Genomic DNA, 27,832 nt, shown 5'->3' on the forward strand with positions numbered 1-27,832 from the left:
TGTGTGTGTGTGTGTGTGTGTGTGTGTGTGTGCGTGTTTATGGTACTGATCTGTGTTTTCTGTCACACTTCCTCAGCTGACTCGTGATTTCTGCCTCTTCTTCTGTTTCTATGTTGTAACTGTGAAAAATATACCTCTACCGATGCACGGAAATCATTCTAAAACACTCGGATGAACATTGTCTGGTTCCACGTTCGACCCACAGTTTATTACAGTCTCTCTGATGTGCACAAAACTGGCAGTTCTACATTTCCCCCCCAAAGTGTCAAAGAGTAGAAACGCAGTAATGCGATTAATAAGCCGTTTTTTAAACATTTCAAAATGACATATTCTCAATATGAAGAAAGAGTTTGGCTGCTGAAACAACTTGGTTGAGGCGCGATGCAAACTCAGATGTGCTGCGTTCACCAGATGAGCGAAACACACATTTTACTGTTTATCTGGGTACATAACGGGAACACTACTCCCTGCACGAACACCTAAAGTAGTCATTGAATGTTACATCGTCTCTTACATGGTGACTCTCTTAGTCTTTTAGCACAACATCATGTATGTAACCATCATGTGCATGTTATTATAGGGTTCTGGTCTTTAAGTGAATCAGCTGGAACCGTTCAAAAGTTGTCCGTGGCGTTTTCAAGCTTTAATTACGCTAATTAGCTAACGCTAGCCAATGCTAACGCTAGATAAATTGCAGCTAATCAGTCGTCAGAAATGAGACTTTTGTTTTCTTCTTGGTGAAATTGAAGCGACTCATTTGGGCCTCGTGCAAGAACAACTCGTAGCCTACCAACAGATGGGTTCTTAAGTGGCTGGTACGAGTGATTTAGGAGAACTTGCTAAATTCAGCAATTTTCTCTCAATTTGAATTTTCTCTTAATCATGAGCACACTTTACGTGTTATTGGTTAATGTAACGACTCCGCTCGGGGGACATTCATCACGTTCATCATCAGTTATCTGAAGTTAGGAGCGTTTGCTGATTCTGACGTTGCTCACTCGTACTACGAGAAGTAAGAGAGGGTTGAGTTCAGAATATGAAAATGTTGTTGCATGAGGTCCAATGTTTAAAAAAACAAAAGATACAACACACTTTGAGAGTTAAATTTGTTTCAATTATCAATATAAACTGCACATTTGCTGTGTGAGAATAGAAAGGTGTAGCAAATAAGGGGAGCGGGGTTCAGCGAAGGGTCAATTAATAATTCAGACTTAAGAATTCAACATCAGTTCCCCAGACTGACTGGTGTTAAATAAGGATATCACCTTCACATGTGGCAGATTGTTATCTCCATCTGATCCGAGGCAGACGGGTCTGCCACCGAGGCCGCACTCTGCCTCGCAGCCTCGCAGCTGTTGTGAGTGGGGCTGACATGTCATGTACGCTGGTGTGATAGTTTAACGTTCCAGCTGTCTGCTCTCGTTGCAGCCGGCCACCTCACACTTCCTGCCTGCCGGCCTTTCTGTGATCAGCCGGTCGGGCTGTCTGCTTGCCAGCCCGACCGGCTTTTCCTCTGCTGCTGCCCTGGCCGTCGTCTCCCTGCCTGCTGGCCTGTCTCACATGCGGTCGTCATTTCTGTTGCACAGCATAAGCGAATTGTCGAATTTGGAAGACACCTTCAGCTGGTGCCATGGAGAAGTAGTCAGCATAGCATACAAAAAATAAATAAACGCTGAGTGGAGCAAACAGGTCCTTTTAAATATCTACATCGCAGCAGCATCTCGTCTAAGTAAAGATTTTAAACAAAATACTGTCATTTGAAAATGTAAAATAATACTTTTCTTTTAGATAAAACTTGACATAAACCTATTTACTGCAAATCACTTTAAGCACACTTACTGCCAACTTGAATACAGCCTGAGAGAGATACTTAAGTCTGCATGTGTGGTGTGTTCACGTGCTGTTAGGAAGTTCTGACATTTGAGACTTAAAGGTGCCCCGTGGAGTTTTCTTGTTAACGCACAAAAGCGATGTCTTTGTCTTTGTTGGAGCCGTGTTGTGCGTAACCTTCGCCAGATTAGTGAAATAGTGTGAAACTAGAGAATGTGAATCACATCGCCTGATAAAAACAAAACAGTGACCTGTTTATTGCTCCATAGTTCTACTCAACAGAGCACCTTTAAGAGTTAACCCTGTCTCATAAAAACTACATTTCCATTAAACTTAACTGCACTCTCATTTACGTTTCGAGCAATCTTGGAACCCATCGACTATCTGTCCGGGCCAAGACTTCCTCTTCCGTGCGCTGCTCATTGTTTACGGTCCGATTAGCAACTTGAGATGCGAGACTGGAGTTGAGAGACGACGTGTACGACCGGATTGTTTCACAAGTAACTGTCTGCTTGAATGTGATTGGTCAATACTACTTGAACTACAAGCGGGAACCAAAATGCTTCCGATGCCAAAATCTTTTCCCGCTGCCTACAGTCGTACGCAGAATCTTCTAATAGAGAAAAGTTTAATAACATATTCTGGGTGAAAGTCCTGTGTCTGTTCGACCCATCCAACCACAACTCCTGAAAATACGTTTCACTCAAAACATAATTGACGGTGCAGTTTAGTTGGGAACGTAATTTTTAGGAGACAAGGCTTTAAGAGTCTGCTGCCGAAGAGCATTTCCATATTGTTGAACCACATGCTGAAGACAATTATTACTGCAGTCATTTTCTAATCACATGACAGCACATCGATCTGCAATCAAATCTGTAAATGGAAAGTTGAAGACGTGAGATGTGGTTGAAAGCTCAGGCCAAAGTAAATAAGTAGACCTTGAGGTGAGATTATAACGAATACTAATACTGGTTAAAATACATTTTAGCTGCATTATAAAACACCAATAACGCACTGAAATAATGGCAAAAAACAAACAAAACAGTGTGATGTTTAGCAAAACATGCAAAAAATACCAGTGCGTTTTTAAATCTAACAATATAATATGTTGAGAAACAGATACTGTGGTAATGTTTGGCCGTTTCAGAAGTAACACTATTATTGCCAGAAACATAAGAAACAAAGTCAGAGGAGATGGTAATCTGTTTACACTATCTCTGCTTTCATACAAATTAAATTTAGGCTTATTTATTTATTCTGGCTAGACATCCTAACTATCACATTCTCAAAATATGTTTTGGTCATCTTCAGCCAAGATTCATTGTTTGAAAACTGAAAGTAACTTTCCTAATGGAAGAGGAGATCTGTGACACGTGGGTCACAAAAATAGGAAGAAACACAGTATTTATAGAGCCAACTCTTACCGTAAAGGGGGGTTTGCTTTTCCACGAGGTAACTGGAGCGAGGCCGACAGTTCGCGCTATATTTTCACAGCAAAGACGCACGTAAGCCTCGGTAAGCTCCCAGTAAACCCAGTGCCTGCCTCTCTGCCAGTTTTGTGTCCGGGAGGTTGAACGAGCTCGGCATTGTCACCACTTCCTGAGCCGTTCGTTTTTCTTCAAACTACTGTACAAAGAACAAAACCTGCAGCCGGGGAACTGTGGCCCCACAGGCTCTGTGGAGTACGAATCCCAGCCTTCCAAACCGCCCATCTTTATATAGAATATACAACCTGCCGGCAACACACGTGTGGCGACAACAACTCGTTCTTTCCTTGTGTTTTCCTGCTCCACACTGCCGGGGGTTGGATTGATCAAAGATGTTACTTTACAGGGGTTTTTTGGGTGTGGGGGGGGGGGATTGGCACTTGACAAATAACTAAATATATAAATAAATGTATAGAACACCACCAGTAGCTCTTAGGAAGCCCTTCTGTGTGAGGGAAGCGTCCCTCTCGTCTCCTGCTTCCCATCAGCTCTTTTAGAATTTTTTATTTTCTTCGAGTTCAAGAGAAACAGGAATCCAACAGCAGCTGCATTCTCTGGAGGAAGGTGTTTTGCAGGGCGTTTGGGTGCACAGGTAGGTCAGTGTGTTTGTGTGTGTAAATGCTGATTATGCCTTTTTGAAGCTGTTGTTGAACGTGTACGGTTTAGTCCAGCGAGAGCAGTGGCTGCATGTTGTCTTCGTCGCTCTTGGCTTTGTCCGGTCTTTTCAGGACGCCGGGTTCCACCACCGACTGAGACCTGCAGGGAAGCACGACACCAATGTCAGAGAATATCAATGTTTTATTTGTAAATTTACAACTTTATTCTCAGACAGTTTTTACCCCCCCCCCCCGCTGCTCTGTAATTTTATTTTTATTTATTTATCTACGATTGCCCTACGATAAGCAGTCGCTGGTTCATATTGGGAATATTTTGAGAATAAGTGACACATTTCCTTCCATAAAAATAAAACACAAAACCAGTACAACAATAACTACTACAGACGAGGAGACGTTAAAGGGGATGATCTGACCTCTTCATGGTTTTCGGGGACAGGTTCTTCTCCAGGTCCCTCTCCAGGTCTTGCACTGACAGGGTGTAGGACTCCGGACAGTAGTCGGTCTCCTCGTCGTAGGCGTGGTCCAGCAGCGCCCGCGCCCACGTGCCCATATCGTACGGCGGCATCATCCCGCCGAGCTCCGACGGCAAGATCTCAGGGTGGATCAGCAGGTGGAGGCTGTTCAGGTTGTTGCCGTGCATGAAGATCTGCAAAGGTACAGACAGAAGGACAGCTTAGATTGGGGACTTTGAACATGACTTTGGGCTTATAAACATGACTTATGTGGATCCATCGTACATTTAAAAAGTTTGTTCTGACAAAACAAAAGTGACAAAAGGCTTACTTTAATATTAATGTTCCCTCATCAATCTTTACAGCAAAATATTGTTATAATACCAATTTAAAGGTAATATATTAGCCATGTTGGCACAGGAAGCTCAATTGTATTGCTACACACAGATGTTGTTTACATTTCAAGAGAGGAATCTAACCAAATTACTTTTGCATTTAAAGAAAAAACTCTTAATAATATCAGTTTATTTCCAAACAGTTAAATCTGACTCAAGAGCAATTCATCACAATACAGAAAATAAGATATTTTTTGGATTTTGTCACGTTATAACCTTTTAGACTATTTCTTCTAAAACTTTATAACCAATATTGGAATGTTTTTTTTCTATAAAAGCATGATTAAGCCTTTCTTTGGGCCAAACAGTTGCTTCTATTAACGTCCAGCAGTCACAGAGCAACATTATCATTCATAAGTATTTGTGTTTGCGACGCTGATGAATGTAAGTCTGCTATTCTCTCTCTTTTAGCTCGTTTTTTGGTCTCCACCAACTCCTCTCTAGCTGCCAAATGCTCCACTGTGTCCACCAGCTGGTCTCTAACTGCGTCTGTGTGCTGTTCGGTGCTGAGCAGGAAATGTACAGTCAGTTTTTGGAGCCATCAAGTAATCGTTACAGTAGAAATATTGATTGCACGTAGCCTCACCCTCTTCCTGGTCTTGTCTTTGAGGAAGGGCCGTATCACGGTGTAGAGAGCGTGGATGTACCAGGGCTGGTTCACAAAGTGAATTCCTCCGAATCTGGCAGGAAAACTGTCCTGTTGGAGAAAGACACAAAGCAACATAATCCCATTATAAGCAGACCATTCAGAGACGTAGTGACATCTGCAATCATTGTGACGAATGAAAACCAAGATTCATAATCTCCCTGTGTTTTATCACAAATAACAGAACGCCGGTTTCAATCAAGAGGGTTTATTTTTCCCGTCTTCTTTGAGTTCCAGCAACTGAAAAATGACCTCTGTGAGTCCCCCCCCCCCCCTTCATTAGATTAGTTTTGTAAATGGGCTCTAATCTCATAGTCAATAGGAAATGGACCGGTCTTATTTGGAGCCACCGCGTCAACAACACCGCAGGGAAATGAGTCCTTGTTGCACAGGTTGGTGTGTGGAGTCTTTCCTCCAACGCTGGACACAATTATGATGATTATGCTCCACTGTGTGTGTGTGTGTGTGTGTGTGTGTGTGTGTGTGAGTCATTCTTGGCTGTGGTCCAGCAGTGTGGTGAAATTATATTCTGACATAACAAAGCCAGCTGATGCAAAATAAAAGGCTCGGGGCAGACGTTTGTATACAAACTGTGAGCAGCGTGTGGGAGACACGGAGACAGCGAGCGTCTCTGAGGTCGGGCCAGGTTTGTAAATTAGGGTTTGTGACCGATATGAGTCATCGAAGCCGAAGTCGATGCTCAGAGGTTTTCAATCCGCTGGCATGGATATCGGCAACCAGACTGTCCGACGCTTTGGTCCAGAGCAAGATGCTGTTTCTGGACATCCACGGCCATGCATCTAACAAAAAAATGCGTCTAACAAAAAACACATTTTAAAAACACAAAGGTGCAAAATTCCGGCTCATTTCTTGGTTTTAGGACTCATTCATGCGGCGCTCTATAGTCTGTGTGTAACTAAAGCCCAAAGCAGGTTCTTACTCTTCAAGTCTACATTCTTACAACTTACTGTGTGCATGTTGTCATGCGTCAAAAGTTATTAATATATTAATAGTTATATAAAAACACTAAATATTAAAATATGGCTGGTTTGCAGTGAAAATTGTGAATTTGTTTCCCAAAAGGCTGAAGCCCAACAGATACTGACGACTACTTTCCTTCGTCGAATGAATTAGTTCAATATTGTGCACAACATATATAACATATTATATTATTATCATGTTATTAGGATGTTATTTTAGGATGTTTTAAGAGTTTTAATGAAGAACATGTTGGAAATATTTTTAAAGGAGCTTTTTTTCAACAATTTTACAGTTTAATGAAATTTAAGCGTTTATTTTTTCAAAATAAAAGCATACAAATACGCTTTTTCAAACATTACGAAACATAAATTGTTTCATACAGGATATTGGTGCAACATGTTCTGGCTAAAGCGAGGTCCGACAACCCTTCCCCCCCCTCTCAGATCCCTCTGACTCTGGCCTGCCCGCTGCCCTGACAGACATTTTCACTTTGATGAAGGGACCTGCTGCATTATACATGAAAGACTGAAAATGGAATATGAGCTGCAGAGCCTCTGCTGCACCGCAGGGACTGAAAGAGGAGGAGGAGGAGGAGGAGGAGGAATGAAACAGGAGCTAAGGGAAGAGAGTGGAAAAGGTGTCGAGAGAAAGTGTTTAAAGGTGGAGACTTGCTTTAGAGAGAATAATACAACGTGAAGGAGATCAAAGATGTTGAGAAGCAGATTTAAAAAGAGCAGGTTTCTCAGAGTGGCAGCCGGTAAAGAGGACTGAAGGAAGTTAGGAGATTAATACTAAATAGACGTCCTTTTCCTCCCACAAACTCAGACGTTTGGAACGTGTGAACAAGGACAAAAGCAAGTTTAATCTTTTTGTGGTGAATATTTTCAGACGGTGTCCAACGCAGACATTAAAAAATCTATATTTATATTCTCCCCCAACAACTCAATGCCTGTGTCTGAAAGTGATACAAAACAAACAATAAACATCCAATACGATATGGAAACAAAGAAATGAATTGATGACGATCTTGTGAATCTGACATTTGATGAATCAAACTAATCTTGGCTGGAATATATATATGTGTATATATACACATATATATTCCATGATTTGACAAAATTGTGATGTGAATTCAAATCGTTGCTGCATGAACTATCTTCCGTCAATATTTGTGTGTATTTTTGAATCTTGATGTCTCATTAAATTATGGTTTTAGATTAGTCGTATTCATTTGTCACGGCTTTAGTTGCTCTCGGGCTGTTTCAAGGTGCTATTTATGTTATTTCTAGGATGAAATATTATTATTTTTATTGTATTTTGTGTCATCTGTCTGGTGTTATTGAACTCACTGCTGTTGCCGTCTATTGAAGGCCAGCGCACTCAAACTAGTCATTTTACCAGAGGATGATTTTGATATCTGTATTTCTGACAGGGTTGAAATAATAAGTCATTTGTATGTTAAATAGCTCAAACATTCAGTAAATATAAATTGTCAATTCCAGAAAGCAGCCACTCAAGAGTACCTCAGCATTTTCTTTCATGTTTGTCTACAGGAGGAAAATGTCGATGGTAAACAAATGAGCGACTGCGGGGATTTATCCTCGGCCTCTCGCTGCAGGTCGCTGTGTTCTGTTGCAGCGAAAGGTTAAAGGTGACAGAAGAGAAGTCCGTCAACACCAACAGGACAACGTCTAGAACCGAGGAGTCGTTCTTTAAAAACACAACCAGGGTCATATACATTTCTTATTTTCCTCTCAATCTCCCATGAACATGAACCCCTCTGCTTCATCCGACACCCCCCCCTCCCAGGAGCCTGCGGCTGCTCTGATGAGGATAAACACGTTAGAAATGAGTTTCTCTTCACAGCTCGCTTTGCTGTGGAGGAACTGTGCCCACCAGCTGCTTTGTGACACCGAGCAAGATTTCCCTCTAAATCTGACCTGAAGCCACAACATGTAAAACGCGGTGAAGACGCCGCCAATCTCATTGGTGACGGTCTTTTCTTCTACAGTAATTACACTGATGATGACTCAGAATTCATCTTTACGCTGTTTCAAACGGAGGAGAGTATAGCACGTCGTAGTGAAGGGGGATGAGATGAGGAGTCATCAACGTTTGAGTACCAACAGTTTCACTTCTTCTCATGCGTTTCTTCCACAGACTGTTTATAAGACGTGAACGTCGTCCTCGTGACGTCACCCATTGGTTTGTGGACTGCAGTTTTAAATCCTCGAGTTCGGCAATCTTGACTTTTTTGCAACCGATGAACGAAGTGACCATATTTGGAATGCAGAAGAGTGACATAGAGACGCCGTATACGACTCTGGTAGAGACCTGTCAATCACAGTAAGCCCCGCCCTAAAGCACCCCCTGCTTTATGGTCTGTGTGACTCTAAATGGACCATAATGTACTAAATGTACATCATGCTGTATTGAAGAAGACTTGAAACTAGAGATTGAGACCATAAACTCATGTTTACAATGTTTACTGAGGTAATAAATCAAGAGAGAAGTAGAGTCATTTTCTCATAGACTTCTATACAACCAGAGGAGTCGCCCCCTGGTGGTCACTAGAGAGAATCCAGGTTTAAGGGACTTCAGCATTGGCTTTAATCGGCAGAACTGGAGGTTGCCGCCTAGTTTGTGAAAATGATCAATTAATGATAAAAATCTCAAACGAAGTAAAAGTCGAGTATGTTTGGGCTACCTGCTGGAAACGTTGCTCCTCATTTTACGTACGTTTTTCCTACAAAAGTCAGCAACAAGTGTCAAGTTCCGCTCGTTACATGCATACAGTCTTTTCAAAATAAACTTCCATCTTCACAGGAAACAGCTGTCGTTTAAGCAACAAAACTTCTTATTTAGGTTCAGGAAAATATCGTGAAATACTTAGTTTGGTTTAGGAAAAGATCGTTATTTGGGTTAAAATAACTACAGAAGTACCGTTACTAAAGAATGCAAGTTACGTGAGAAATAAATCAATGGGGATCTTATACATTGCATATTTAAAGGAAATCTGTCGTGTAATCAGCAGATCTGAAGTGTCACTTTCTGCCACAAAGAGCAACATCTGAGCTCTTCTTGTGACAATAAACCTTGCTTATTGTAAACTGCTGCGATTAGTGTCTTCTTGCTGCAGGAAATGGTTAAATTGGGGTAAAATGTTTGTTTAAAACATGCATTTTTTGGGGAGAATCACAAAAAACAAAGGCTTATTCACTTTTAATTCCAAACTAATACATTTCACCTCAACATAACAAAGTCACACTACTAACTTCATAACAACTATTCATTTATCATGTAAATCAAGCTCGTCAGCAGTAACAATGTCAGCTGCCATCTTGGGCTGTCTGATGTGTGAAAGCTTTTTAACCGCAACAATCTTTCCATCACTTCCTTCTGTCCCACGTGACCTGAACGCAGCATCAGTGCTGCCAGAGGGGGGACACAAACAGACAGGCTGCCACCAACACTGCAGGTTAAAAACACAGTCTACTCAGAGGTGCACTGACACTCAGCGGTAACGACGTGTGACGTGTCGACATCCGCTCCGAGGGTGAAGCGAAGCTCAGAGGAAGTCAGCCAGTCGTCAGCTGACACAGCTGCTTCTTCACTGGGAAACGTCCGTCTGTGGATTAAAGGCTGCACTCAAGCAGCGAGTCCACCTTAAGTATACTGAATGTGTCCTTTAACAGATAACCACACACACACACGCACGCACACACACACACACACACACACACACTCACTACCTGTTGTGCTTCGAGCATTTTTGACATTTTAATTCAGTAAATGTCCTGATGCACTTTAGTGGTCCAATCAGGATTCGAAGGAGCTGCAGAGGACACAATAACATGTGTTTTACAGCTAAGACTGACTGTTTGAAGTGACTTTAAAGTGATAGTTTGCCATTTTGAAAAATAAAGTTAAATACAGATCAAACAAAAGACAGATAAGACTTTATTATTGGGCTTCAGAGATGCTGATAGGTGGATTTGTGTTACCCTTGGACAGAGATAGGCTAGCTGCTTGATTTTTCTATACTGCTGCACTACAATTGGCCAGTCTGAATATAGGGCGGTCCTTAGCGGCTTCAAACTGTGCCGAGTATTTGCTGCTTTTCTCAGTATTATATCAAAGTGAATTTAATCTATTTGGCTTCAGGATTCTTTAGCAAAAAACAGAAATCTCTGTTTTGATTTATTTTCCTAAATCTTGATTTTCTTTTGTGCAGTCCAGGGAATATCAATCAGACTGGTGTTTATTTATTCATTTTAAGAATGGATTTTATCTGTTTTTGCAAATTTACTAGTTTTTTCAGTTTTTTTTAACTGGTTGGTGGATAAATAATCTTCTCTTGTTATGAAAAATGTGTTTAAAGAAGCTGAAAAGCAACCAAAGAACTCAGTACCTGCAGTCAATCTCAGCTTATCGACCATAAGCAGTCGTAACAACTCAAATAAAAAGTCAATATTTTTTGTCCTGATAAAGAAAGAACTCATGCAAACTGAATCCCAGTTTTGAGAACAAATGCTGCAACGTTCCTGTTGGAGAGCGAGAGTCTCTCAGCAGTCCGCCAGCGAGCAGCTGATGTTACAACATCTGACGTGCGGCGTCTACCACTCTGAGTGCGTCGGGGGTTTGTGGTCGTACATCTTCTCCCTCCCACGTCTCCGTCTTTCTGCAGCACATCAGGTTGATGAGCTCCCTCCGCTCTGCTGCTGTCACTTCCCATCCACAGCAGGACGAGTAAACCTGCCCCCCAGTTAAAAAATGAGGAAGGGGGGGGTAAAGTGAGTTCTGAATCCATTCGAGTGCTTTTTTCTTCTTCTTTGCAGGATATAAAGTGTAGCCCGGGGTGACGGTATTGTTTTGCTGCTGGGTTGTTCTTTACAAAAAAGCACCTTTAAGAGGCGACGTCTGACTGGAGCTAACGCTGAAGAGGAGTAAGTCATCAGTGAGTCTTACAGTATGTGACAGGAAGCAGCTTCACTCGTCAAACACGCTGCACTAAAAGTCAAAGACGAACCGGATACATTTGACCTTTTAGTTCACTTTTCCAAAGGACAGCAGCAGCGCTAGTTCAACATTGGACCTCTTATGATCTGTTTTCCTCTTCCCGCTGCACATCATGTCAATACACTGTCATCTCTGTTTTTACTCCCTCAACCTTTGAACCCTGTTTCTCTAAAGTCATGCTGACATCATTTATGTTCCTTTCTTTGCCCCTTAGATATAACAATTATGATACATGTCAAAGATAATCAGGAACTTTACTGTCTGAAGTACTGTCTTGAGTTAAAACCACCAAAAGACACAAGTACAGTTAAAACTGGCAACAACCACGGATGTATTGTGCAATTGAATGAATGTAACCCACAATTGGCTCTTGCGGTCTTCATACTCCCTCGTTCACACAAATTGATTTAATTTCGTAGGTGTAGCTACGAACGCTGCCGGAGAATAGCCTGAAAAAGAGACTTTTTACAGTATGTGAGGCATCAAAAGTTACTTTGCAGCTTCTTTCCCGTTAAGAGTTTCACACTGAGCGGGAAGGTCACACCAATTAAACTGCAGACTCTGCAAGTTATTAAAAATACTGCCAACTGCACTCAGGAGCTCCGAGAGGGGAGCAGAGAAATGAAGTTTCTCTCCACCCGAGAGATGTATTTAAATGTTAATATATATATATATATATATATACATATATATATATATATATATATACATATATACAGAGAGAGAGAGAGAGAGAGAGAGAGAGAGAGAGAGAGAGCGAGAGAGAGAGAGAGAGAGAGAGACCACACTGTTGGTGAACCACATTGTAAACTGAGCTTTTACATCCTGATCTCCAGCTTTTTATGTTAAACAGTTGTTCTCATTAGTCACTTAAGACTCAAACATGTGGTTAAATAGTGTCCTGGTTGTAAAATATCAAAGTTACCCTTTAAGTTAAGGCGAGTAAATCTACTTAGTGAATGTTAGCGGAATCCTGTTTTTCTGGCAAAGACACATTCAGTCAACAAACCGAATGCGGATGTTGAATATTGGCAGAATATCAGCAGTTGGCAGCTTCTTTTTTTAAACCATCTTCAAAACCTCATATCAGTGAAACCCTGGTGAGATCTCTTCTATTGAAGCGGGAGAACATTCGGAACGGACAGCTGCCGCCGTCGTCTTCCAGCTGCAGTCGGAAGATAAAAGAGCGGAGAGGAAATCAATACTGCAGCGTCGTGTGAAGACAAACTGTTTACTCACAACAAAACAGCTCCATTTCCTGTTTACAGACTCCAAAATATAGGTTCGGATCCCCGTGATTGATGGAAGAATCCAAAGCAATAAACACACTTATTTCACTTAAACCCATTTCCTGTTATTTTCTAATTTAAAGCATATAATGAAGCTGCTATCTTAATTCTACTGCTTGAGATTAGAATTATAGGGTGTTCAGACCTTTTATCATTTATTATACATGATGATGATGATGATGATGATGATGAGAAAGAGGAGGATCATCAGATTTGAATTAATGCTGCAAGATATCAGACAGACAAGTGCTTCCAACTGCTTCCCTCTAAAGAAGTGTTTTTTACACAGAAGCTGCCGCCTGAGAAGAAACAGTCGGTCAAACTCTATCCCCTGTCTTTTCTCGCAGATGTTGTTGGCGCACTTTTCTCAGGAGTCGCAGTTATTGTGGAGGAGTCTGCGTGTTACATAACGACGCTAATGCGGAGTAAATCCACCGAGAGTTCGCTGACTGGTGCTGCACTACTGTGAGTGTTCATGTGCTCCACATATCTGCAGATATTCAGGCTCTGTAACATGCACTCCTATTGTAAAGGAGAATGAATTATTCATGGTTGAGTAATTTAGAAATCAGTTTAGTCAAAAATCAACCAGGGGAAATTCACCAAACTACATTTACTAAACTGATTTGCTACAGCTACAAGTAATGGTTTCTTTAATTAGTGATTAATCAGCTAATTATTCATTTGATTAGATCATTATTCATGTGGAATATAAAATGTCACTCAGCTGTGAAGGATAACCAAGGAGACATCTTGTTTGTCTTACAACAGAGCTGCTTTTGACAATATGGTACAATACATTATTTAAATAATTACTATATAATCACAAACTGTTGTAGATTCATTTTGTGATTAATTAATTGATTAATCAACTACTTAAGATTTTCCACTTATTCACTGATCAGAAGCTGAAAGCATGACTGTAACTACATGATTATCCCAAATTAACATTAAGAGGTAACTTAATTAATCTGCATGAGTTGTTTTTTGGGCCTCTCTGGGGAAACAGAACAAGCTGTAAACACACATTTATGTTAACCAACCAAAACCAAGGTTACCTTTGACGTTATCTAAATGCTAACATGCTCACAATGACGATGCTAACATGCTGATTGGTGGCAGGTATATGCTTAGCAAAGTTTACCATCTTAGTTTAGTGTGTTGGCATGCTAACATTAGCTAGTTAGCATTAGATTTAGGGTTACAAAGTGCACACAGTGGATGCTGATGAGAATGTCATTACTTTTGTAGGTATTTGGCCAGAGCATCCCTGGTATTCCAATTGAGATCACCGTTAACGTGAATTAGGGATGCACCTTGCTAGAAAAGCTAGCTTGCTAGCTAGCTAGCGATAGCTGCTAATGGTAGCTGGCACTGTCGGGCCTTGCTCTTCTCCAGCTCCACCCTCTCGCCCAAATATGGTCACGTCTGAATCCAAAAAAACAAGATGTCGACGGTCAAAATGCCAAACTCGAGGCTTCAAAACTGCAGTTTGGGTGATGTGACTACTTCCACTTCTTATATACTATGGTATTTGGTTGTAATCCAAATTATTACAATTTTAAAGTTTGGCCTGATGTCAGTTGGATTGAACCTCTCAAGATGAAGATGCACGAAAGATAAAATGGTTAAAAGGAACTGTTTCTCTCCTCTGTGTGTGTATTTATACCGTGTACAGAGTGAGCAGCATTACACCATTAATTATACATGACACACATCATACATTTACAGTCATTTGTGGCGCACTCGCCGACCGACCGAGCAGCAGCCGTCTGTGAGCGCCTTTTGAAGAAAAAGAGACGGAGAAATGTGTCTTCATGTCTCTGGCACAACAAAAGGAAACCCATCTGGAGGAGAGAGGGCCGAGCCCACGGCGTGGCAGGCCGACATGTTGCCGTGGCAACGCGGCGATGGTGGGATGTAGCGGGAGGGAGGGGGGGGGGGGAAGAAGAGGAGGGGGGGGGGTTCGATTTCGTGCATCTGGCTGCTGATGAAGAAGAAGAAGATACTTATTTTAGGTTCAACGAGTAGAAAAAATGTGAAAAATGTAAAAGCAGTTTTGGATGATTTCTGTCACTATTTCTTTTAAATTTGGACGATGTCGTGTTTCTATAAGAAATAACCGTTATTGAGTTCATTTTTATACTCGAGGATGAAGCACGAGATGCTTTCTTTTTACAGAAACTGACATTTATCTGCAATGATGGAGTGACTGAATTGAGAGAGGAGAGGAGAGATGAGGGGGAAGGGGAGGATGATGATGTTGGTTAAGAGTGAGAGGGGGGAGGGTAAAGAAAACAAAAGTAAAAGGGGTGGAGAGGCCAGAGGAGGAGGAGGAGGAGGAGGGATAAGGTGACATTTTCTTTCTTGAACCAGTGAGTCCAGGTCCTTTCTCTTTACTCTCCTTTCTAACACTTGGATGGCGAGGGGGAATCGGAGGTTTGACAAAAAAAAAAGGTGAAGATGTCCGATGACAGGGCATGACTAAATATAACAGGAAAGGTGTTAATTAAAGAATAATCTTTCACACTCACAGGGAGCGTGAACGTCTGTAACAAACGTCATCGTGGCGATCCATCCAATGACGGTTGAGATATTTGTATACACGTCACGAAACATCTCACGATAAAGTTTTCCTAATTGTTGCTAAAAGCTACGGATGCACTGATCCCATTCGTCAAATCCTTTTTAGCGGATCCGCATTGCAGACAGTTTCTTTGTCGATGTCATTACTGTATAAAACCAAACACATTTTATTACAACAATGAGAAAGCTCGATGAAGGAGAGAGGCTCAGAAAACTAGAATCTCCATATTTACGTTCGGGACGTTAACAGTCTCACGTTACTGAAGAATGATCCCAAAGATTTCCACCAGGTGAAGTAGAACTATAGAGATTTTAAATTTGGGGGGAAAAAAGAGCACCTGTTTTAGAAGTCTTTAGACTCTTCAGATCCAATCAAATTAGACCTGAGGACAATTAGACCCGATCCAGAATGCAGCCGACCCTGACAGACCCAAATAGAAACCATGCCCGGCAGCAGCAATATCCTCGAAAAAGAGCAGCGGACATTTTTTCCTGCACCTCACCTCAAAAAACGATGTCTTTAATAATGCAACAGAGCTGACAAAACATACTCATCTGCAGCAAAAACAACAGATCCGAACCAGACTCAATTAGATTTCATTTCATTTGGACCCGGCTCGACTTCTAATGCACTTACTGTATGTAACTGTGATGGCGTCAGCTTTTCACATCACAGTGATGACTGACTCGAAGCAGCTACTTGATTTGGCTTTAATTATCTAATTAAGCTTGAGCCTCGTTATCGTCCTGTCTGCAAAAAGCACGAGGAGACAGCTTCTATTATCCGGCAACACGTTCTCACTCCCAACTCCCCACATACGGACTCTTGGTCAGGACCCCCTGGTGTCACTTTCTAACGCACTGAGGTCATTTATTAACATGCAGGGGGGTCGAATACGCTTCAATGTGTGGACAATATTGGGAAATTCAGACAAAACTACTTGGTTAAGAGGACAAGATAATGGTTTGGGTTAAAATAAGTATATTTTGCGTAAGTTATTTCCGTTAGTTAAGAATGTTGCGTATCTTAAGTGCATTTAGTGAGTACTGCTTTTGGCTCACACGGGACACGTACAGCGGTCTCCTGGGTCAAAGTCCTGTGTTTGTTTGACCCATTAATCCACTATGACCTCCTCCCTATGCCGACTTTGTTGCTCTTTATCCATGAATCCGGGTTAATACAGGAAGTAAATAAAGTCGTCAGAACAGCTGATGCAATCCATGCGTGTTTGAATACAAGCTGTTTTAAGAAGTATACAAATCTCTACTTTTACCTTCACTTTCTGTGTAACGTGACAGTGATGTCTAGGAGTTTGGGAATAACCTGAGCAGTTCTCAGCTAAGTTATCACTGCTTAGTATACAGACCAAGGACCAGGGAGTGAGAATGTGCTGTATCAGCCCAGTAAGAAGTCCCGTATGTTGGACTTTCCCACAAGCTCATGAATACAACATTAAGAGGTTTGGCCACAAACAGAAACTGTCTTCTGAACAACATCCCAGATGCAGAGCAGCACCAAAATCTAACCTAGTGTCTAGAGAAGTGTAAGAATCATCTTTATTCAGACATTAAAAGCTTCAAATGCAGCTGACTCACATGCAGCTTCAGTGTTGGGTCTGCTGGTTGTCAGAGATTCATTACTGAGTGGCAGGTTGCTGGTCTGAGGTCAGATGGTGTCAAGCTGTGACAGATCACCTTACCGAGGCAATTGACATCTCTGACCTCAGACACCAGACGTCTATACGCCGTGTACACTGTGCTTGTATAGTCACAGTAAGTAAAACCCTGCCAACATAATCAATACGTTTAAGACAAATAAGTATGTTTTTAAATGTTACCTTTGATTTGTTTTGTGTATGAAATGTTCTGCACAATAAAACTTACAACGAGCTTTATGTTGTGCAACGTTTGAGGAGGGTCAACTGTGACATCCAATCAAACGAAATGTAAAATGATGATATTTCCTTCTTTTCATTCTGTCAAAATGTATTTATTGTCAAATGTTTGTGTTGTCTTTATTATCTCCGCCATGATAATCTATAAGTGAGGTTGTTTTTTTGAACTCCTGAACAGTTGACATTCTGGAGAAATGGTAAAAGCTGCAATATTAAAAATGGCAACAACATTTTCTTAAACATGACTTTGATGATTTTTTTCGAGAAGAACAACCCAAAAAGAAGGTTTTGCAGACTTGAAACTTTAATCCTTCTGTAACATTGTAATCCTGGAGGATTATGACTGGATGGGTTTGAATCCCGTACCGCTCACCGGCTCACCTCCTGTGTTTCCACCGACTCTTTCATATAATCTCTTGTGTGCCGGCATAAAGACATTTAATTGGAGCATGTGCTATTCACACAACTGGGAAAATGGAGCACGTGCTGTGTGTACCGTATCTGAGAGGAATGAGCACACAAAGCCCAGACAGTACAGTCTCAGACAGCACATTAAGAGGAGCAAGGCCACAGAGACACATAGTCCCTCGTTGACCATTAGTATTTGGTATATATTATGTATTTACATAGTATAAAGGCCTCAACACTAACTTGTAAAAGTGGTTTCCAGGTCTACACGTCGTGTGTGTGTTTGCAGTATAATTGTCCGTCCAGCTCAAAGATGGCAAAATACTTTACCTCTAAGAGTTCACACATTTCCTTTTCGTTTAGGTTCATTTGTCAGTTGAATCAAGAGCGCTAGTGAGCGATAGTAAACGCACGCGCAGCTGTTTCCGGTTCTGACTGTAACAGCAATATTTAAATATCACTAATGCAACAAAACATTTTATTTTTATTTTGGTAGTGCACGTACAGCCTACGATCTCTTGCTTTAGTCGTATCACCGTAGCATTCTCACGATGCGGTGACCAAACGTCTTGACTGAGATCGCTGTGATAGAAAACTAAACTTCCCAGAGGATGAATCCTGATGTTTTGAGATCTGGTGACTTCCTGTTCCTTTCTCTGGCTCCGCAATCAAACTTAAAATCTAGATTAATCTATTACCAAGATTCATCACGCTGATAGCCGTGCAATTTACCAAGAACATTCAAACTCCCCAGAGGATTAACCTTTACCTTTTCCAAGAGCTTTCCTCACTCGCACTGAAATCTCATTTATTGTGCAGAAAATATAATACTATCTAACGGCCATCTTGATTAGCTATCGTGCCGATAATCCCTCTAACAGCTATTGCAATGTTCCCGACAAATGGAACAATTGGAGCATCATTATAGTTGAGAACAGAATTGATGGTATGTTGCAGATACTGGCACGTGTGGTAAGAGTTTAACTAAAGTTTGAATTTAACACGTGAACGATGATGTCCCTTTGTTGCATGTTCTTCCCACATCTCCCTCTCCCACATCTCCCACATCTCCCTTTCCCACATCTCCCACATCTCCCTTTCCCACATCTCCCACATCTCCCTCTCCCACATCTCCCACATCTCCCTTTCCCACATCTCCCTCATCTCCCAGCCTGCCTCTGGACGAGTGACACAAAAATAGGAAAAAAAACAAACAAATAAAAGACCTGTTGTGTATTTTGGGGGTGTACCAGCCAGCAGGGATCCAGACTACTGTATCCGTCTTGCATCTACATTTTGGATCCCCCGGCATGTGGCCTACATGCTTTTTTGTATTTGCTCGACACTAACACCGTCAGGGTTGCCTTGACAAAGAGTAAATCACAATTGAGGCAGATGTAGCAGCAACGACACGGAGGACGAGACAAAGGAGAGGCAAGCAGATGACTCAACACGGGCAGAACGGGAAGAGAAAGATTTTAGATTTCTTACATTGTAAAAAAAGAATATCGTAATATCTAATTTTAGGATGTTGAAGTCTGTTTTTCACTTCTTGAGGATGAATATTGTTGTCAAGCTCAATTTGGATTAGATTATTAAATATTACTTCAAGGCAACTAGTCTGGATTTGTCACCGTTACAGATTCAATCTATTTTTTAGCTGAAGTATGGATTGCATGATTGTACAGTGAGGCATGGCTTATTTAAAAACTAGATCAATCATAAATCTAAGTTGAAACCTTGTTTATGGCCGGACCGAGTTTGGCCAATGTGTTTAATTATGGCCAAATAGTTACAGGGAGAGTGAGCGGTGGTGTCTATAGTGCGAATTCCTGGATCTGAAATGTACTTACACTGATGTAGAGTATTACAACAAACTGAAAAGTTTTCTTTTTCTACCAAACGAGCCCATGAGCAACGGCTGATGGGGAAACTCCAAACAGGCCGACCAATGGCGGCCACTTTGCAGACAAAAAAGTGTGTTTTGCCGTGTAAAATTCTACTGTTAAACGTCACATTGCTGTCGGTTTATACAGACATCAGATAATCCAGCGACGAGCACAATGAAACATCTCTGGAAACAAAAGAGAAACGAGGGCAGCAGCAGCAGATATGAAGTTGCTGATGCACACAGATGTTAACTGAGCGATGTAAATCGGCCATCAGACTACATCAAAGCCTCATGCAGAAGAAACGCCGTCCGGCCGCCCTGCAGGTGGGTCTGACTCAGCTGCTTCTGAACACTTCCTGGTCTTTCAGATTTGTAACCCGACCTGCTGAGACTGACGTGACTCACTGTGGCTGTTTGACAGCGTTTAGATCTCAGGGTGTGTGTGTGTGTGTGTGTGTGTGTGTGTGTGTGCATATGGCTGAGCTCTATTAATCCCACAAACTGTAAATGTTGATTGTGTTTATTTATTTATATGTTAATGTATTTTACAGGGATGAAACAGATAAACATTGTTGCTTACGGAGAAATAATGCAACAAATGTTTATATTTTATTTGCAGCCTCCATCCCTGGTTCGGCTTTTCTATTCAGGTTAAATCCAAATACATATATATATATAGTATATATATATACTGTATATTAATGTTTGTGGTTGTAACTGCTCCTGGTGTCAGTTGTTTGATGTTGTGGCTGCATGTCCTATATTTTAAATCTGTACTCACACATCTTTATGTGTTTGAATCTTAGCTATAATGTGAAATGATGACACCTCTATTTTTATTTAGATTTCCAACAAATCCCATGAAAAGATTGAAACCAACACTGTGCCTCTCTCTAAATTCTTTGGCCCTAAGCCCAATGGATCCCATTGAAGATGTAAATATAAAAAATATGTAGTTCAAGTAGAAAAAAATGTAGTAGCATTGTAGTTTTTAGCAAACTTTACTCAAACAAGAGAAAATCATGCATTTGTAGGGGACTATTTTCAGTGGCGGATTAATCCACATTTGTGAGTATTTGAGGCAGCAGGATTTGTTTTGTTGACAATAAAGAAACTACATTTAATTACAACCTTTCAATTAGTTTTCACGTCCAGATGAATATAAGTTTGAATTTATCGCCACGTCCTTGATGAGTTTTGTAACCTGTTTTGCGCATTTCATTTGTCAAATATATTCAAATCAGATTACGCTTCTTCCTTCCGTTTTCTGCATCAAATGATGAGCAACCATTTGTGTGAGCAGTTGCACGGTTGGGAATGACTCAGGGCTCAGCTAATAGCCTCCATTAATAATTCAGGCTCTAATCTGCGTCTGGAGAGCCGTCAGAAGTGTGTTATATGTGGACTCTTCACGCTGATGCACCTGCTTGCGTCTACAGTTTGTTCCCTCTGTCCGCAAAAAAAAAAAAAAGGTGGAACATTTTTCCCAACATACCGCCTTAACTGCCGACACTGCAGATAACTCGTGGAGGAGGTGGGGAAAAGTATCACTGGTTCTGTAGAAATACTATATTTATTTACATTTACTGGAACATAAGTAGAAAACAAATAAGAAGAAAGTATATGATACTGATTTACATTAAGCATCCCCTGCTTTATGGTCTGTTTGACTCTAAATGGACCATAATGTACTAAATGAACATCATGCTGTATTGAAGAAGACTTGAAACTAGAGATTGAGACCATAAACTCATGTTTACAATGTTTACTGAGGTAATAAATCAAGAGAGAAGTAGAGTCATTTTCTCATAGACTCATAGAACCAGAGGAGTCGCCCCCTGGTGGACACTAGAGAGAATGTAGGTTTTAAGACACTTCGCATGGACTTCACTCGGCAGAACCGGAGGTTGCTGTCTGGTGCTAATGGAAGAAATTTGAAAAGTTAAGAGTGACAAGTTATCATTATGAAGAAGGGATGTTAATAATGAATCGTTCAACCGTTAACCAACAATAAGATTTTGTTGTTGTTGTTCAGTCAGTCAGGCAGACACACAGCTGACAATCTTGTAGCTAAACTAATTGATGAGGCCGACTGGGAAAGTGACTGCATGTTTCCACGACAATGCCCGTTTTGCTCAAACACTGCAGCTGGCGATAAATGATGCATTTAACCAGTTTGTGGATCCTTTGTAGTTGGCTTGTTAGCACTTCAACCACTGCAGCCCTGCATGCAAAGCAGTAATGTTGCCGGTGAACGGTTAATGATCGGTTAATGAGGGTCAGCTATCTAAAAAAAACATCATTAGCATGAATAGCACATGAAGCAAAGGTTGATTGCACAATGTAACGGCTGCAGAACAATGACACTATCAGTGTTTAGACTGATTCTCAATTAGCTTTGCTTTCACTATTCGCAATTCTGTCTGCCACCAGCTATGATCTCCTGGGGAAAGGAAGGCTCCATTTATGACACACAAGCAATGCGTCAACCTTTGCGCAACCAAAACAGGAAGAGGAAAGCGCTTTTGTTTTTGTAGCTATCGGTTGCGACTATCTCCAGAAGGGAGGAAACAAAATGCAGTGTTGGAAACTCTTTACCAGTGACAGCAGCTAGCACGAGCGCCAAAAGTTGCCCGATGACGTCACACAATCATCTTCATATTCATTGATAAAATGCTTTTGGGTGTGTCGGTTGGAGCGAGGCTGCCTGAGCAGAGGGCACAACCTCTGAGTTTTGCAATGGGAATGAATTACAATAGAATATATTTGAACATATTTCTTTCCTTTTCCCTGATGGGGAAATCAGGAAATTTATCGCGAGTAGTCGACTATCACAACGCGTTCCAGTTGTCTTTGCGACGTCAACAATAATGCCGCTTGGAAACTCTACGGGGAGGAAAGTCGTACGTTGCAACTTTAAAGATAAAATACTAATTTGTACATTGAAACAAAACAGCTTCTGAATTATAATCACCATCTTTTACCCTCAGGATTGACATTTCCTGCTCGAATTTTGTCAGCTTTAACACAGAAATAGAGGATGGAACTTTGAAATGCAACTTTGCCAATTTGGCATCATTCACAAGCACATCAGACCACGCTGCGTCTCACTCAATACTTCCCCCGAGAAACACTTCCCCTTAGATTTCACGTTGACTAATGGAGCCCAGCACAAATTGGCAGATGATTCACAAAGATGTTGAAAAAGCGATAACACACATTCACACACACACACACACACGCACAAACCAGGCAAGATATTTCCTCCCGGGTTTGGCTGGTTACCAGAGGACAGCTGTACACTTCTCTCCTGTAACTCATTTCAATAATGCCGTTAAAGTTGTCCTGATGACTGAGAGGACTAATGCCTTTTCATGCCATGAAAAATCCCCAAAACACACAACGAGCACTGTCACATCTCATGTATCTGTTCTCTATATGCCACATGAGAGAAACTGGACTCTCATTAGAGAATGCGAGAGCTGAAGAAACCCAAACTGACAACCACTACATCATCACCTGCCAAACGAACCTTGAGAAACACCATCCAGCAGCAGTCGTGTGTAATCAAAATGGAAATGTCATTATTCCTCTAAACCAGCTCGCGGCTTTAACGCGGTGCTTGACTTGTTCTTAAGTGGAACATTTTGACTGCAGAGTGGACGCTGGAGGTTTGTTCTGCCAACGTCAGAAAAGGAAAACTTTGAAGTCAAGAAAGGCCGAAGAGTTCCCTCTTCCTCCTCGGCTCTGACAGGAAACAGAGACTGGCTTTGTTGAGGTACAAGACTGCGGATTTTTGGATTTTAAACTAACTCCGATGTCAACCCACCCGCGTCATTATTGGAAGCTCAGAGCAACGGACGCTGTATGAATAGCAAATGGACTTTGAATGCATTTGTATAGCGGCTTTCTAGTCTTTCACTCAAAGAGCTTTACACAACGTGTCATCATTCACCCATTCACCCACACATTCATACACGGATGGCACAGCCTTCACGAGCAATTTGGGGTTAACATGGACTGGAGGAGATGGACATGGACTACCTCTGAGCCACAGCTGGCCGTGTGGATGGATGGGTCAAACCAACAGGACTTTCACCCAGGAGACCGCTGTTCGTGTCCCCTGTGTAACTAAAATTCAACGTTGACCGAGGGCTGGGAGGTGGGGTTAAAGGAAACGCTAGTGTGCTCGCTCTACCGGCTAATGGATGCAGAAGATCGGCAGAAGATCAATGCGATTTTACACTGAGCAACTTCAACAGGAATGAACGGGGCGCTGCATCCACCCAACGTCCTGTGAAGACGGATGTTTATTTTGAAAAGACACTACACATGTAACGAGCGGAAAAACCGACACGTCCAGAACTGACGCTAGACGGGTACGTAGCGCATCACAGTTTAAAGCTCAGGAGCACTGACCAAGTGAGACTGTGTTGCATGGTACTCTTTAATAATAAGGTTAGGGGTAAGTCAATCGGACCTAAATGACAAGATTGGAAATTCTCATAGTGATGGTTAAAAAAATGTTTGGGTGCAAACCAGTACCAGTATAAATCCAGTATTAAAGTCCATCACTTCTCACACCCAACCACTAAACCAATCATAACAACACCAACACCACCAAAGCTTCAGACAGCTGAGCGCCTTACCTGCAGCCCCTCGATGGCCAGCCGCAGCATACTGGGAGTCAGTTTGGACGCCTGCTTGAAGGTGAAGTTACTCCAGTCGATGATGAGGATGAAGCCGTTGACCTGCAGCTCCGGATCTTCGATCATCGATTCCAACGACAGCAGGATCGCCCTCAGTATGTCCACAAACGTGTACCTGAGAAAAACACGACAGTTTTTATTTGCCAGAGAAGTGGAGAGATTATTAAGGCACTTAAGTTGATCGTCAAAAGAACTAAATTCAGAAACAGCGTTCAGGCTGTTCTCGTACACTGTTCGTAGCTATACTCAGGACAAGTCATGCACTATAATTCGTATATAACCCACGTGATCTATTTGCATGTAACCTTCTAAAATGTGAGCCTCGACGGGTAATTTACAAGTCCTCGATGGGAGGAGGTTGGGGACTTTCACCCAGGAGACCGCTGTTCGTGTCCTGTGTAAAACCAGAAGTCAACTTTTATTTATTTACTATGTAATTTTCGTACTTCAGTAACGCCACTTCACCCCGAATGTTGACTTATTTGTTGTGTAACATTTGTATTAAAAAAAATACTTCACCCACAAAATGACAATTTATATATTAATTACGGTCCTGAGTCGACAATTACTAACCCAAATATTACCCCATGTTGTCTTGCATTCTTGCATTTCTGGCATGCCTCCACCGAGAATGAAAAACACGAAAATGATGTTGTTGGTTTTGTTGCCTAAACCTACTTGTTAGTGGTTTCGTTGCTTAAACCCAACTGTTGGTTTTGTTGCCTAAACCTAATGTACATAGTTATTTTAAGGCCAACTATGATGTTTTTCCTAAAGTGTTTTTTGTTGCCTTAACCTAACTGTCGTTTTGTAAGTAATGTCATTCTGAAAAAAACAGTTGTGCCAAGGGACACGAAAAAAGCGGACGTTTCCCGTCCCTGTACACAAAACAAATATTGCATTTCACAAACTGCCGTGAGACTGTGTTTGTTATTTTTGGCATATTGCCCACTTCTAGTTACCGGTACCTCAGACATTTTCACCAGACTAACCACTTCCCTCATCACTCACTTCCTTTCTCGGCTCTTTTTCACACCTGTAACGGGTGTTGTATTGGGAACATTTTTTTATCTGAATCGGATAATAGGTGTCATATGTATTTTGATTTTATAACACCCTTTGAAGCAAATTTTCTCATTTGGGATTTCGGGGTTGGAGAAATGAGAATTACCTTGACTTTTCCCAGTTTGGTGTGGAAGGACTTGACTGTCCTGCACAGAGCCCTGACCTCAACCCCCATTCAACACCTTGAGGATGAACTAGAGCCAGACCTGATCACCCCACATCAGTGTTGGACCTCACTAATGCTCTGCAGCCAGGTCCTACAACTCTGGTGGGAAAACTGAAATGTGTTTGGTGTCCATGTACTTTTGGGCTTTTCATGTATTTTTCCACAACTGATTAGAGAAGAACGACGAGTTGGTTTCCTGTTGTTTCCTCATTAACGATCAATTTGTGGTGCTGAATGGACAGCTCCATAGACCAGACTCCACTTAATTACAGTGGATTTTAAAACACTGACTCTTTTCTGTCCTTTCTGGGTTTCTCTTTATGCGTCTGATCAGATAACACAGACTTTACAGCCACATCACCACCAGCACTCTGCCTCTTTATTACCTGCTCTGGTCCCAGTTGGCTGCGAACAGGACCAGTATTTTCCTGCCGTATCTGTCCAGATTGGACAGCACGCCGGGGAAGCCGTCCTTCAGGGCCTGCTTGATGCCCGGGTCCGTCGCTTTCAGGTTCTTGAACATGTCCAGGTTCTGCTGCCGGTACTCGAAATACTGTGCCAGCAGCCGAAACGCCTCGAAGTGGTTAAACTTCCTCGCCCGGAGGAATCTGAGGATGAACGCGTCGTCTGTCCTGAGGAAACCGATGTCCGGCCGGGTGATGATCATGTCCCGGACCTCCTGGATGTCCTGGTGCAAAGTCTCCGGGTTTTCTTTCAGCTCCACCTTGGCCTTCTCCAGGGTCTCTGGAGAGAGGCCAGCCTGCAAGTGAGTCATCTTTAGCAACAGCTGTCCCTCCACGGGGGACCACAGCTCACCAGCTTCCAGTGAAACAACAGAATAAATTGTTACCTCCAGCAACAGGGTGGTGGTTTTCTTTATGGTTCAGAAGCTGCCCTCAGATGGAGGCCTGCTGCTCTGTAGACGTAATCCACCCTGAACTGGCACAGACGCTGCTGCTATGACGCTCCTATGAAGCATTATCAACATATGGGCCGTTCACTTTTACGCACGGAAACAATTTCAATCCCACCGTGAAGAATTCAACTTTATTGTGATTTCCTCACCACCATGCGTATACTGACTCCGGTCCTCCGGGCTTCAGGCGGCACATACAACCTGCTGATCCGGGCGGCCCGAGCTCACAGCCGACACACAGCCGCTTCCCTCCATGTCAAAGCCGCTCCTCTCTTTCTCTGGCTCTCTGTGACACGATGACGACGACAGCATCACCGTCTCCCCGGCGTCGCTCGCGGCGGCCAGGCAATGCGACACGAGCCTGCAGCACCTGCTATATCATCAGCATCATCATCAGCATTCCTCCGCCTTCACAACGCATCTCCATCCGCCGACCGACGGATGCTGCTGCTGCTGCTGTTGGTGGTGGTGCCGAGCGCTTCGTCACCGTCAATCGAGGCAGATTTGGCCGCTTGTTTCCGCGTCTGCATCCCCGTCTTAATCACCACTGCTTCTCATCAGCATCATCCACAATGTGGCTGTCAATTTAGATATTAACATTTCTTAAAGACCCCCAAAAATGGTATCCAGTAGCACAGGTGTCCCGCGAGGTTCTGCCACCGGTTTCAGTTTTTTTTTTTTTTTTTGGAAAGGGGGGGGGGGGACCGGGGGGGGGGGGGGGGGGATTACCGTCCCCGCTCCTCCTGCTGCTGCTGTTGCTGCCGCCGTCTGTTCGCCAGGAAAGTGACTGACAACAAGAGAGTCTGTGCTCCGGTCGGTGTATGGACGCCACCGGCGAGGGGGGAGGGAAGAGGTGGTGGGAGGAGGGGGTGGAGTGTTTGGATGAAAAGGCAACAGATATGAGAAGAGATGCAGAGAGAAAGAGAGGGCAAGGTGGCAGAAAGATGGAGAATATAGCTGTAGAGGCCAAATGGTGATGGATCAGGGATGGAGAAAGGACGCTGAAGGGAGGATGAACAGAGATGAAGGCTGGAGGCATGAAGATGGGGGTGGACTCTGGGCTCTGGAGGCCTGAGGCAAAACTAGGGGCCTCAATTTCACCCTTTTCCTTCATTATTTTTCCTTAAAGGACCATACGTTTAAAGATTTTGAACCTCTAAATCACGTATACTTTGATTTTGGGTGCATTTATTGCTACCTAGTCCAAGTAAAGAAATACGGACTAATTTAAAATGTCATAATTAAAGCATCTTTCACTTGAGTCCACAAAGGGTATATCTGTAATTGACTATAGATGCAAACGTTTATGTCTCCTGTAAACACTGATACGTTGTTACGATACGTAGTTACGTTACGTTTTGTTACGTTGTCACGATATGTAACGTTACGTTTTGTTACGTTGTCACGTTAGGTTGTTACGTTGTCACGTTACTTTGTCACGTTACGTTGTCACGCTACGTTGTCACGCTACGTTGTCACG

The 27,832-nt window shown here is 42.3% G+C and overlaps 1 protein-coding gene across 1 annotated transcript; it reads right to left on the minus strand.

The window, feature by feature from the left end:
* Positions 1-2,290: 2,290 nt before the first annotated feature.
* Positions 2,291-27,196, minus strand: clvs2 (clavesin 2). Its single transcript, XM_031866021.1, has 5 exons — positions 25,823-27,196; positions 24,146-24,320; positions 5,368-5,478; positions 4,348-4,580; positions 2,291-4,073 (listed from the first exon to the last, which is right to left on the minus strand). Exons 1-5 carry the CDS (start codon positions 26,209-26,211, stop codon positions 3,980-3,982), a joined length of 1,002 nt encoding a protein of 333 aa, XP_031721881.1. The 5' UTR covers positions 26,212-27,196; the 3' UTR covers positions 2,291-3,979.
* Positions 27,197-27,832: the final 636 nt, after the last annotated feature.

Source organism: Anarrhichthys ocellatus, unplaced genomic scaffold (assembly GCF_004355925.1).
Source record: "Anarrhichthys ocellatus isolate YVR2014 unplaced genomic scaffold, GSC_Weel_1.0 scaffold34, whole genome shotgun sequence".
In the NCBI taxonomy this organism is placed as follows: Eukaryota; Metazoa; Chordata; class Actinopteri; order Perciformes; family Anarhichadidae; genus Anarrhichthys; species Anarrhichthys ocellatus.

What these genes read in the sequence shown, in the direction of transcription:
- clvs2 (XM_031866021.1), bottom strand. Translation starts at nt 26,211, where the DNA reads ATGACTCACTTGCAGGCTGGCCTCTCTCCAGAGACCCTGGAGAAGGCC. An exon ending in AAGACAAGACCAGGAAGAGG is followed by an intron (nt 4,581 to 5,367) that starts GTGAGGCTACGT and finishes GTACCTTTGCAG; the next exon opens with ATCTTCATGCACGGCAACAA. An exon ending in TCCCCGAAAACCATGAAGAG is followed by an intron (nt 4,074 to 4,347) that starts GTCAGATCATCC and finishes GCTTCCCTGCAG; the next exon opens with GTCTCAGTCGGTGGTGGAAC.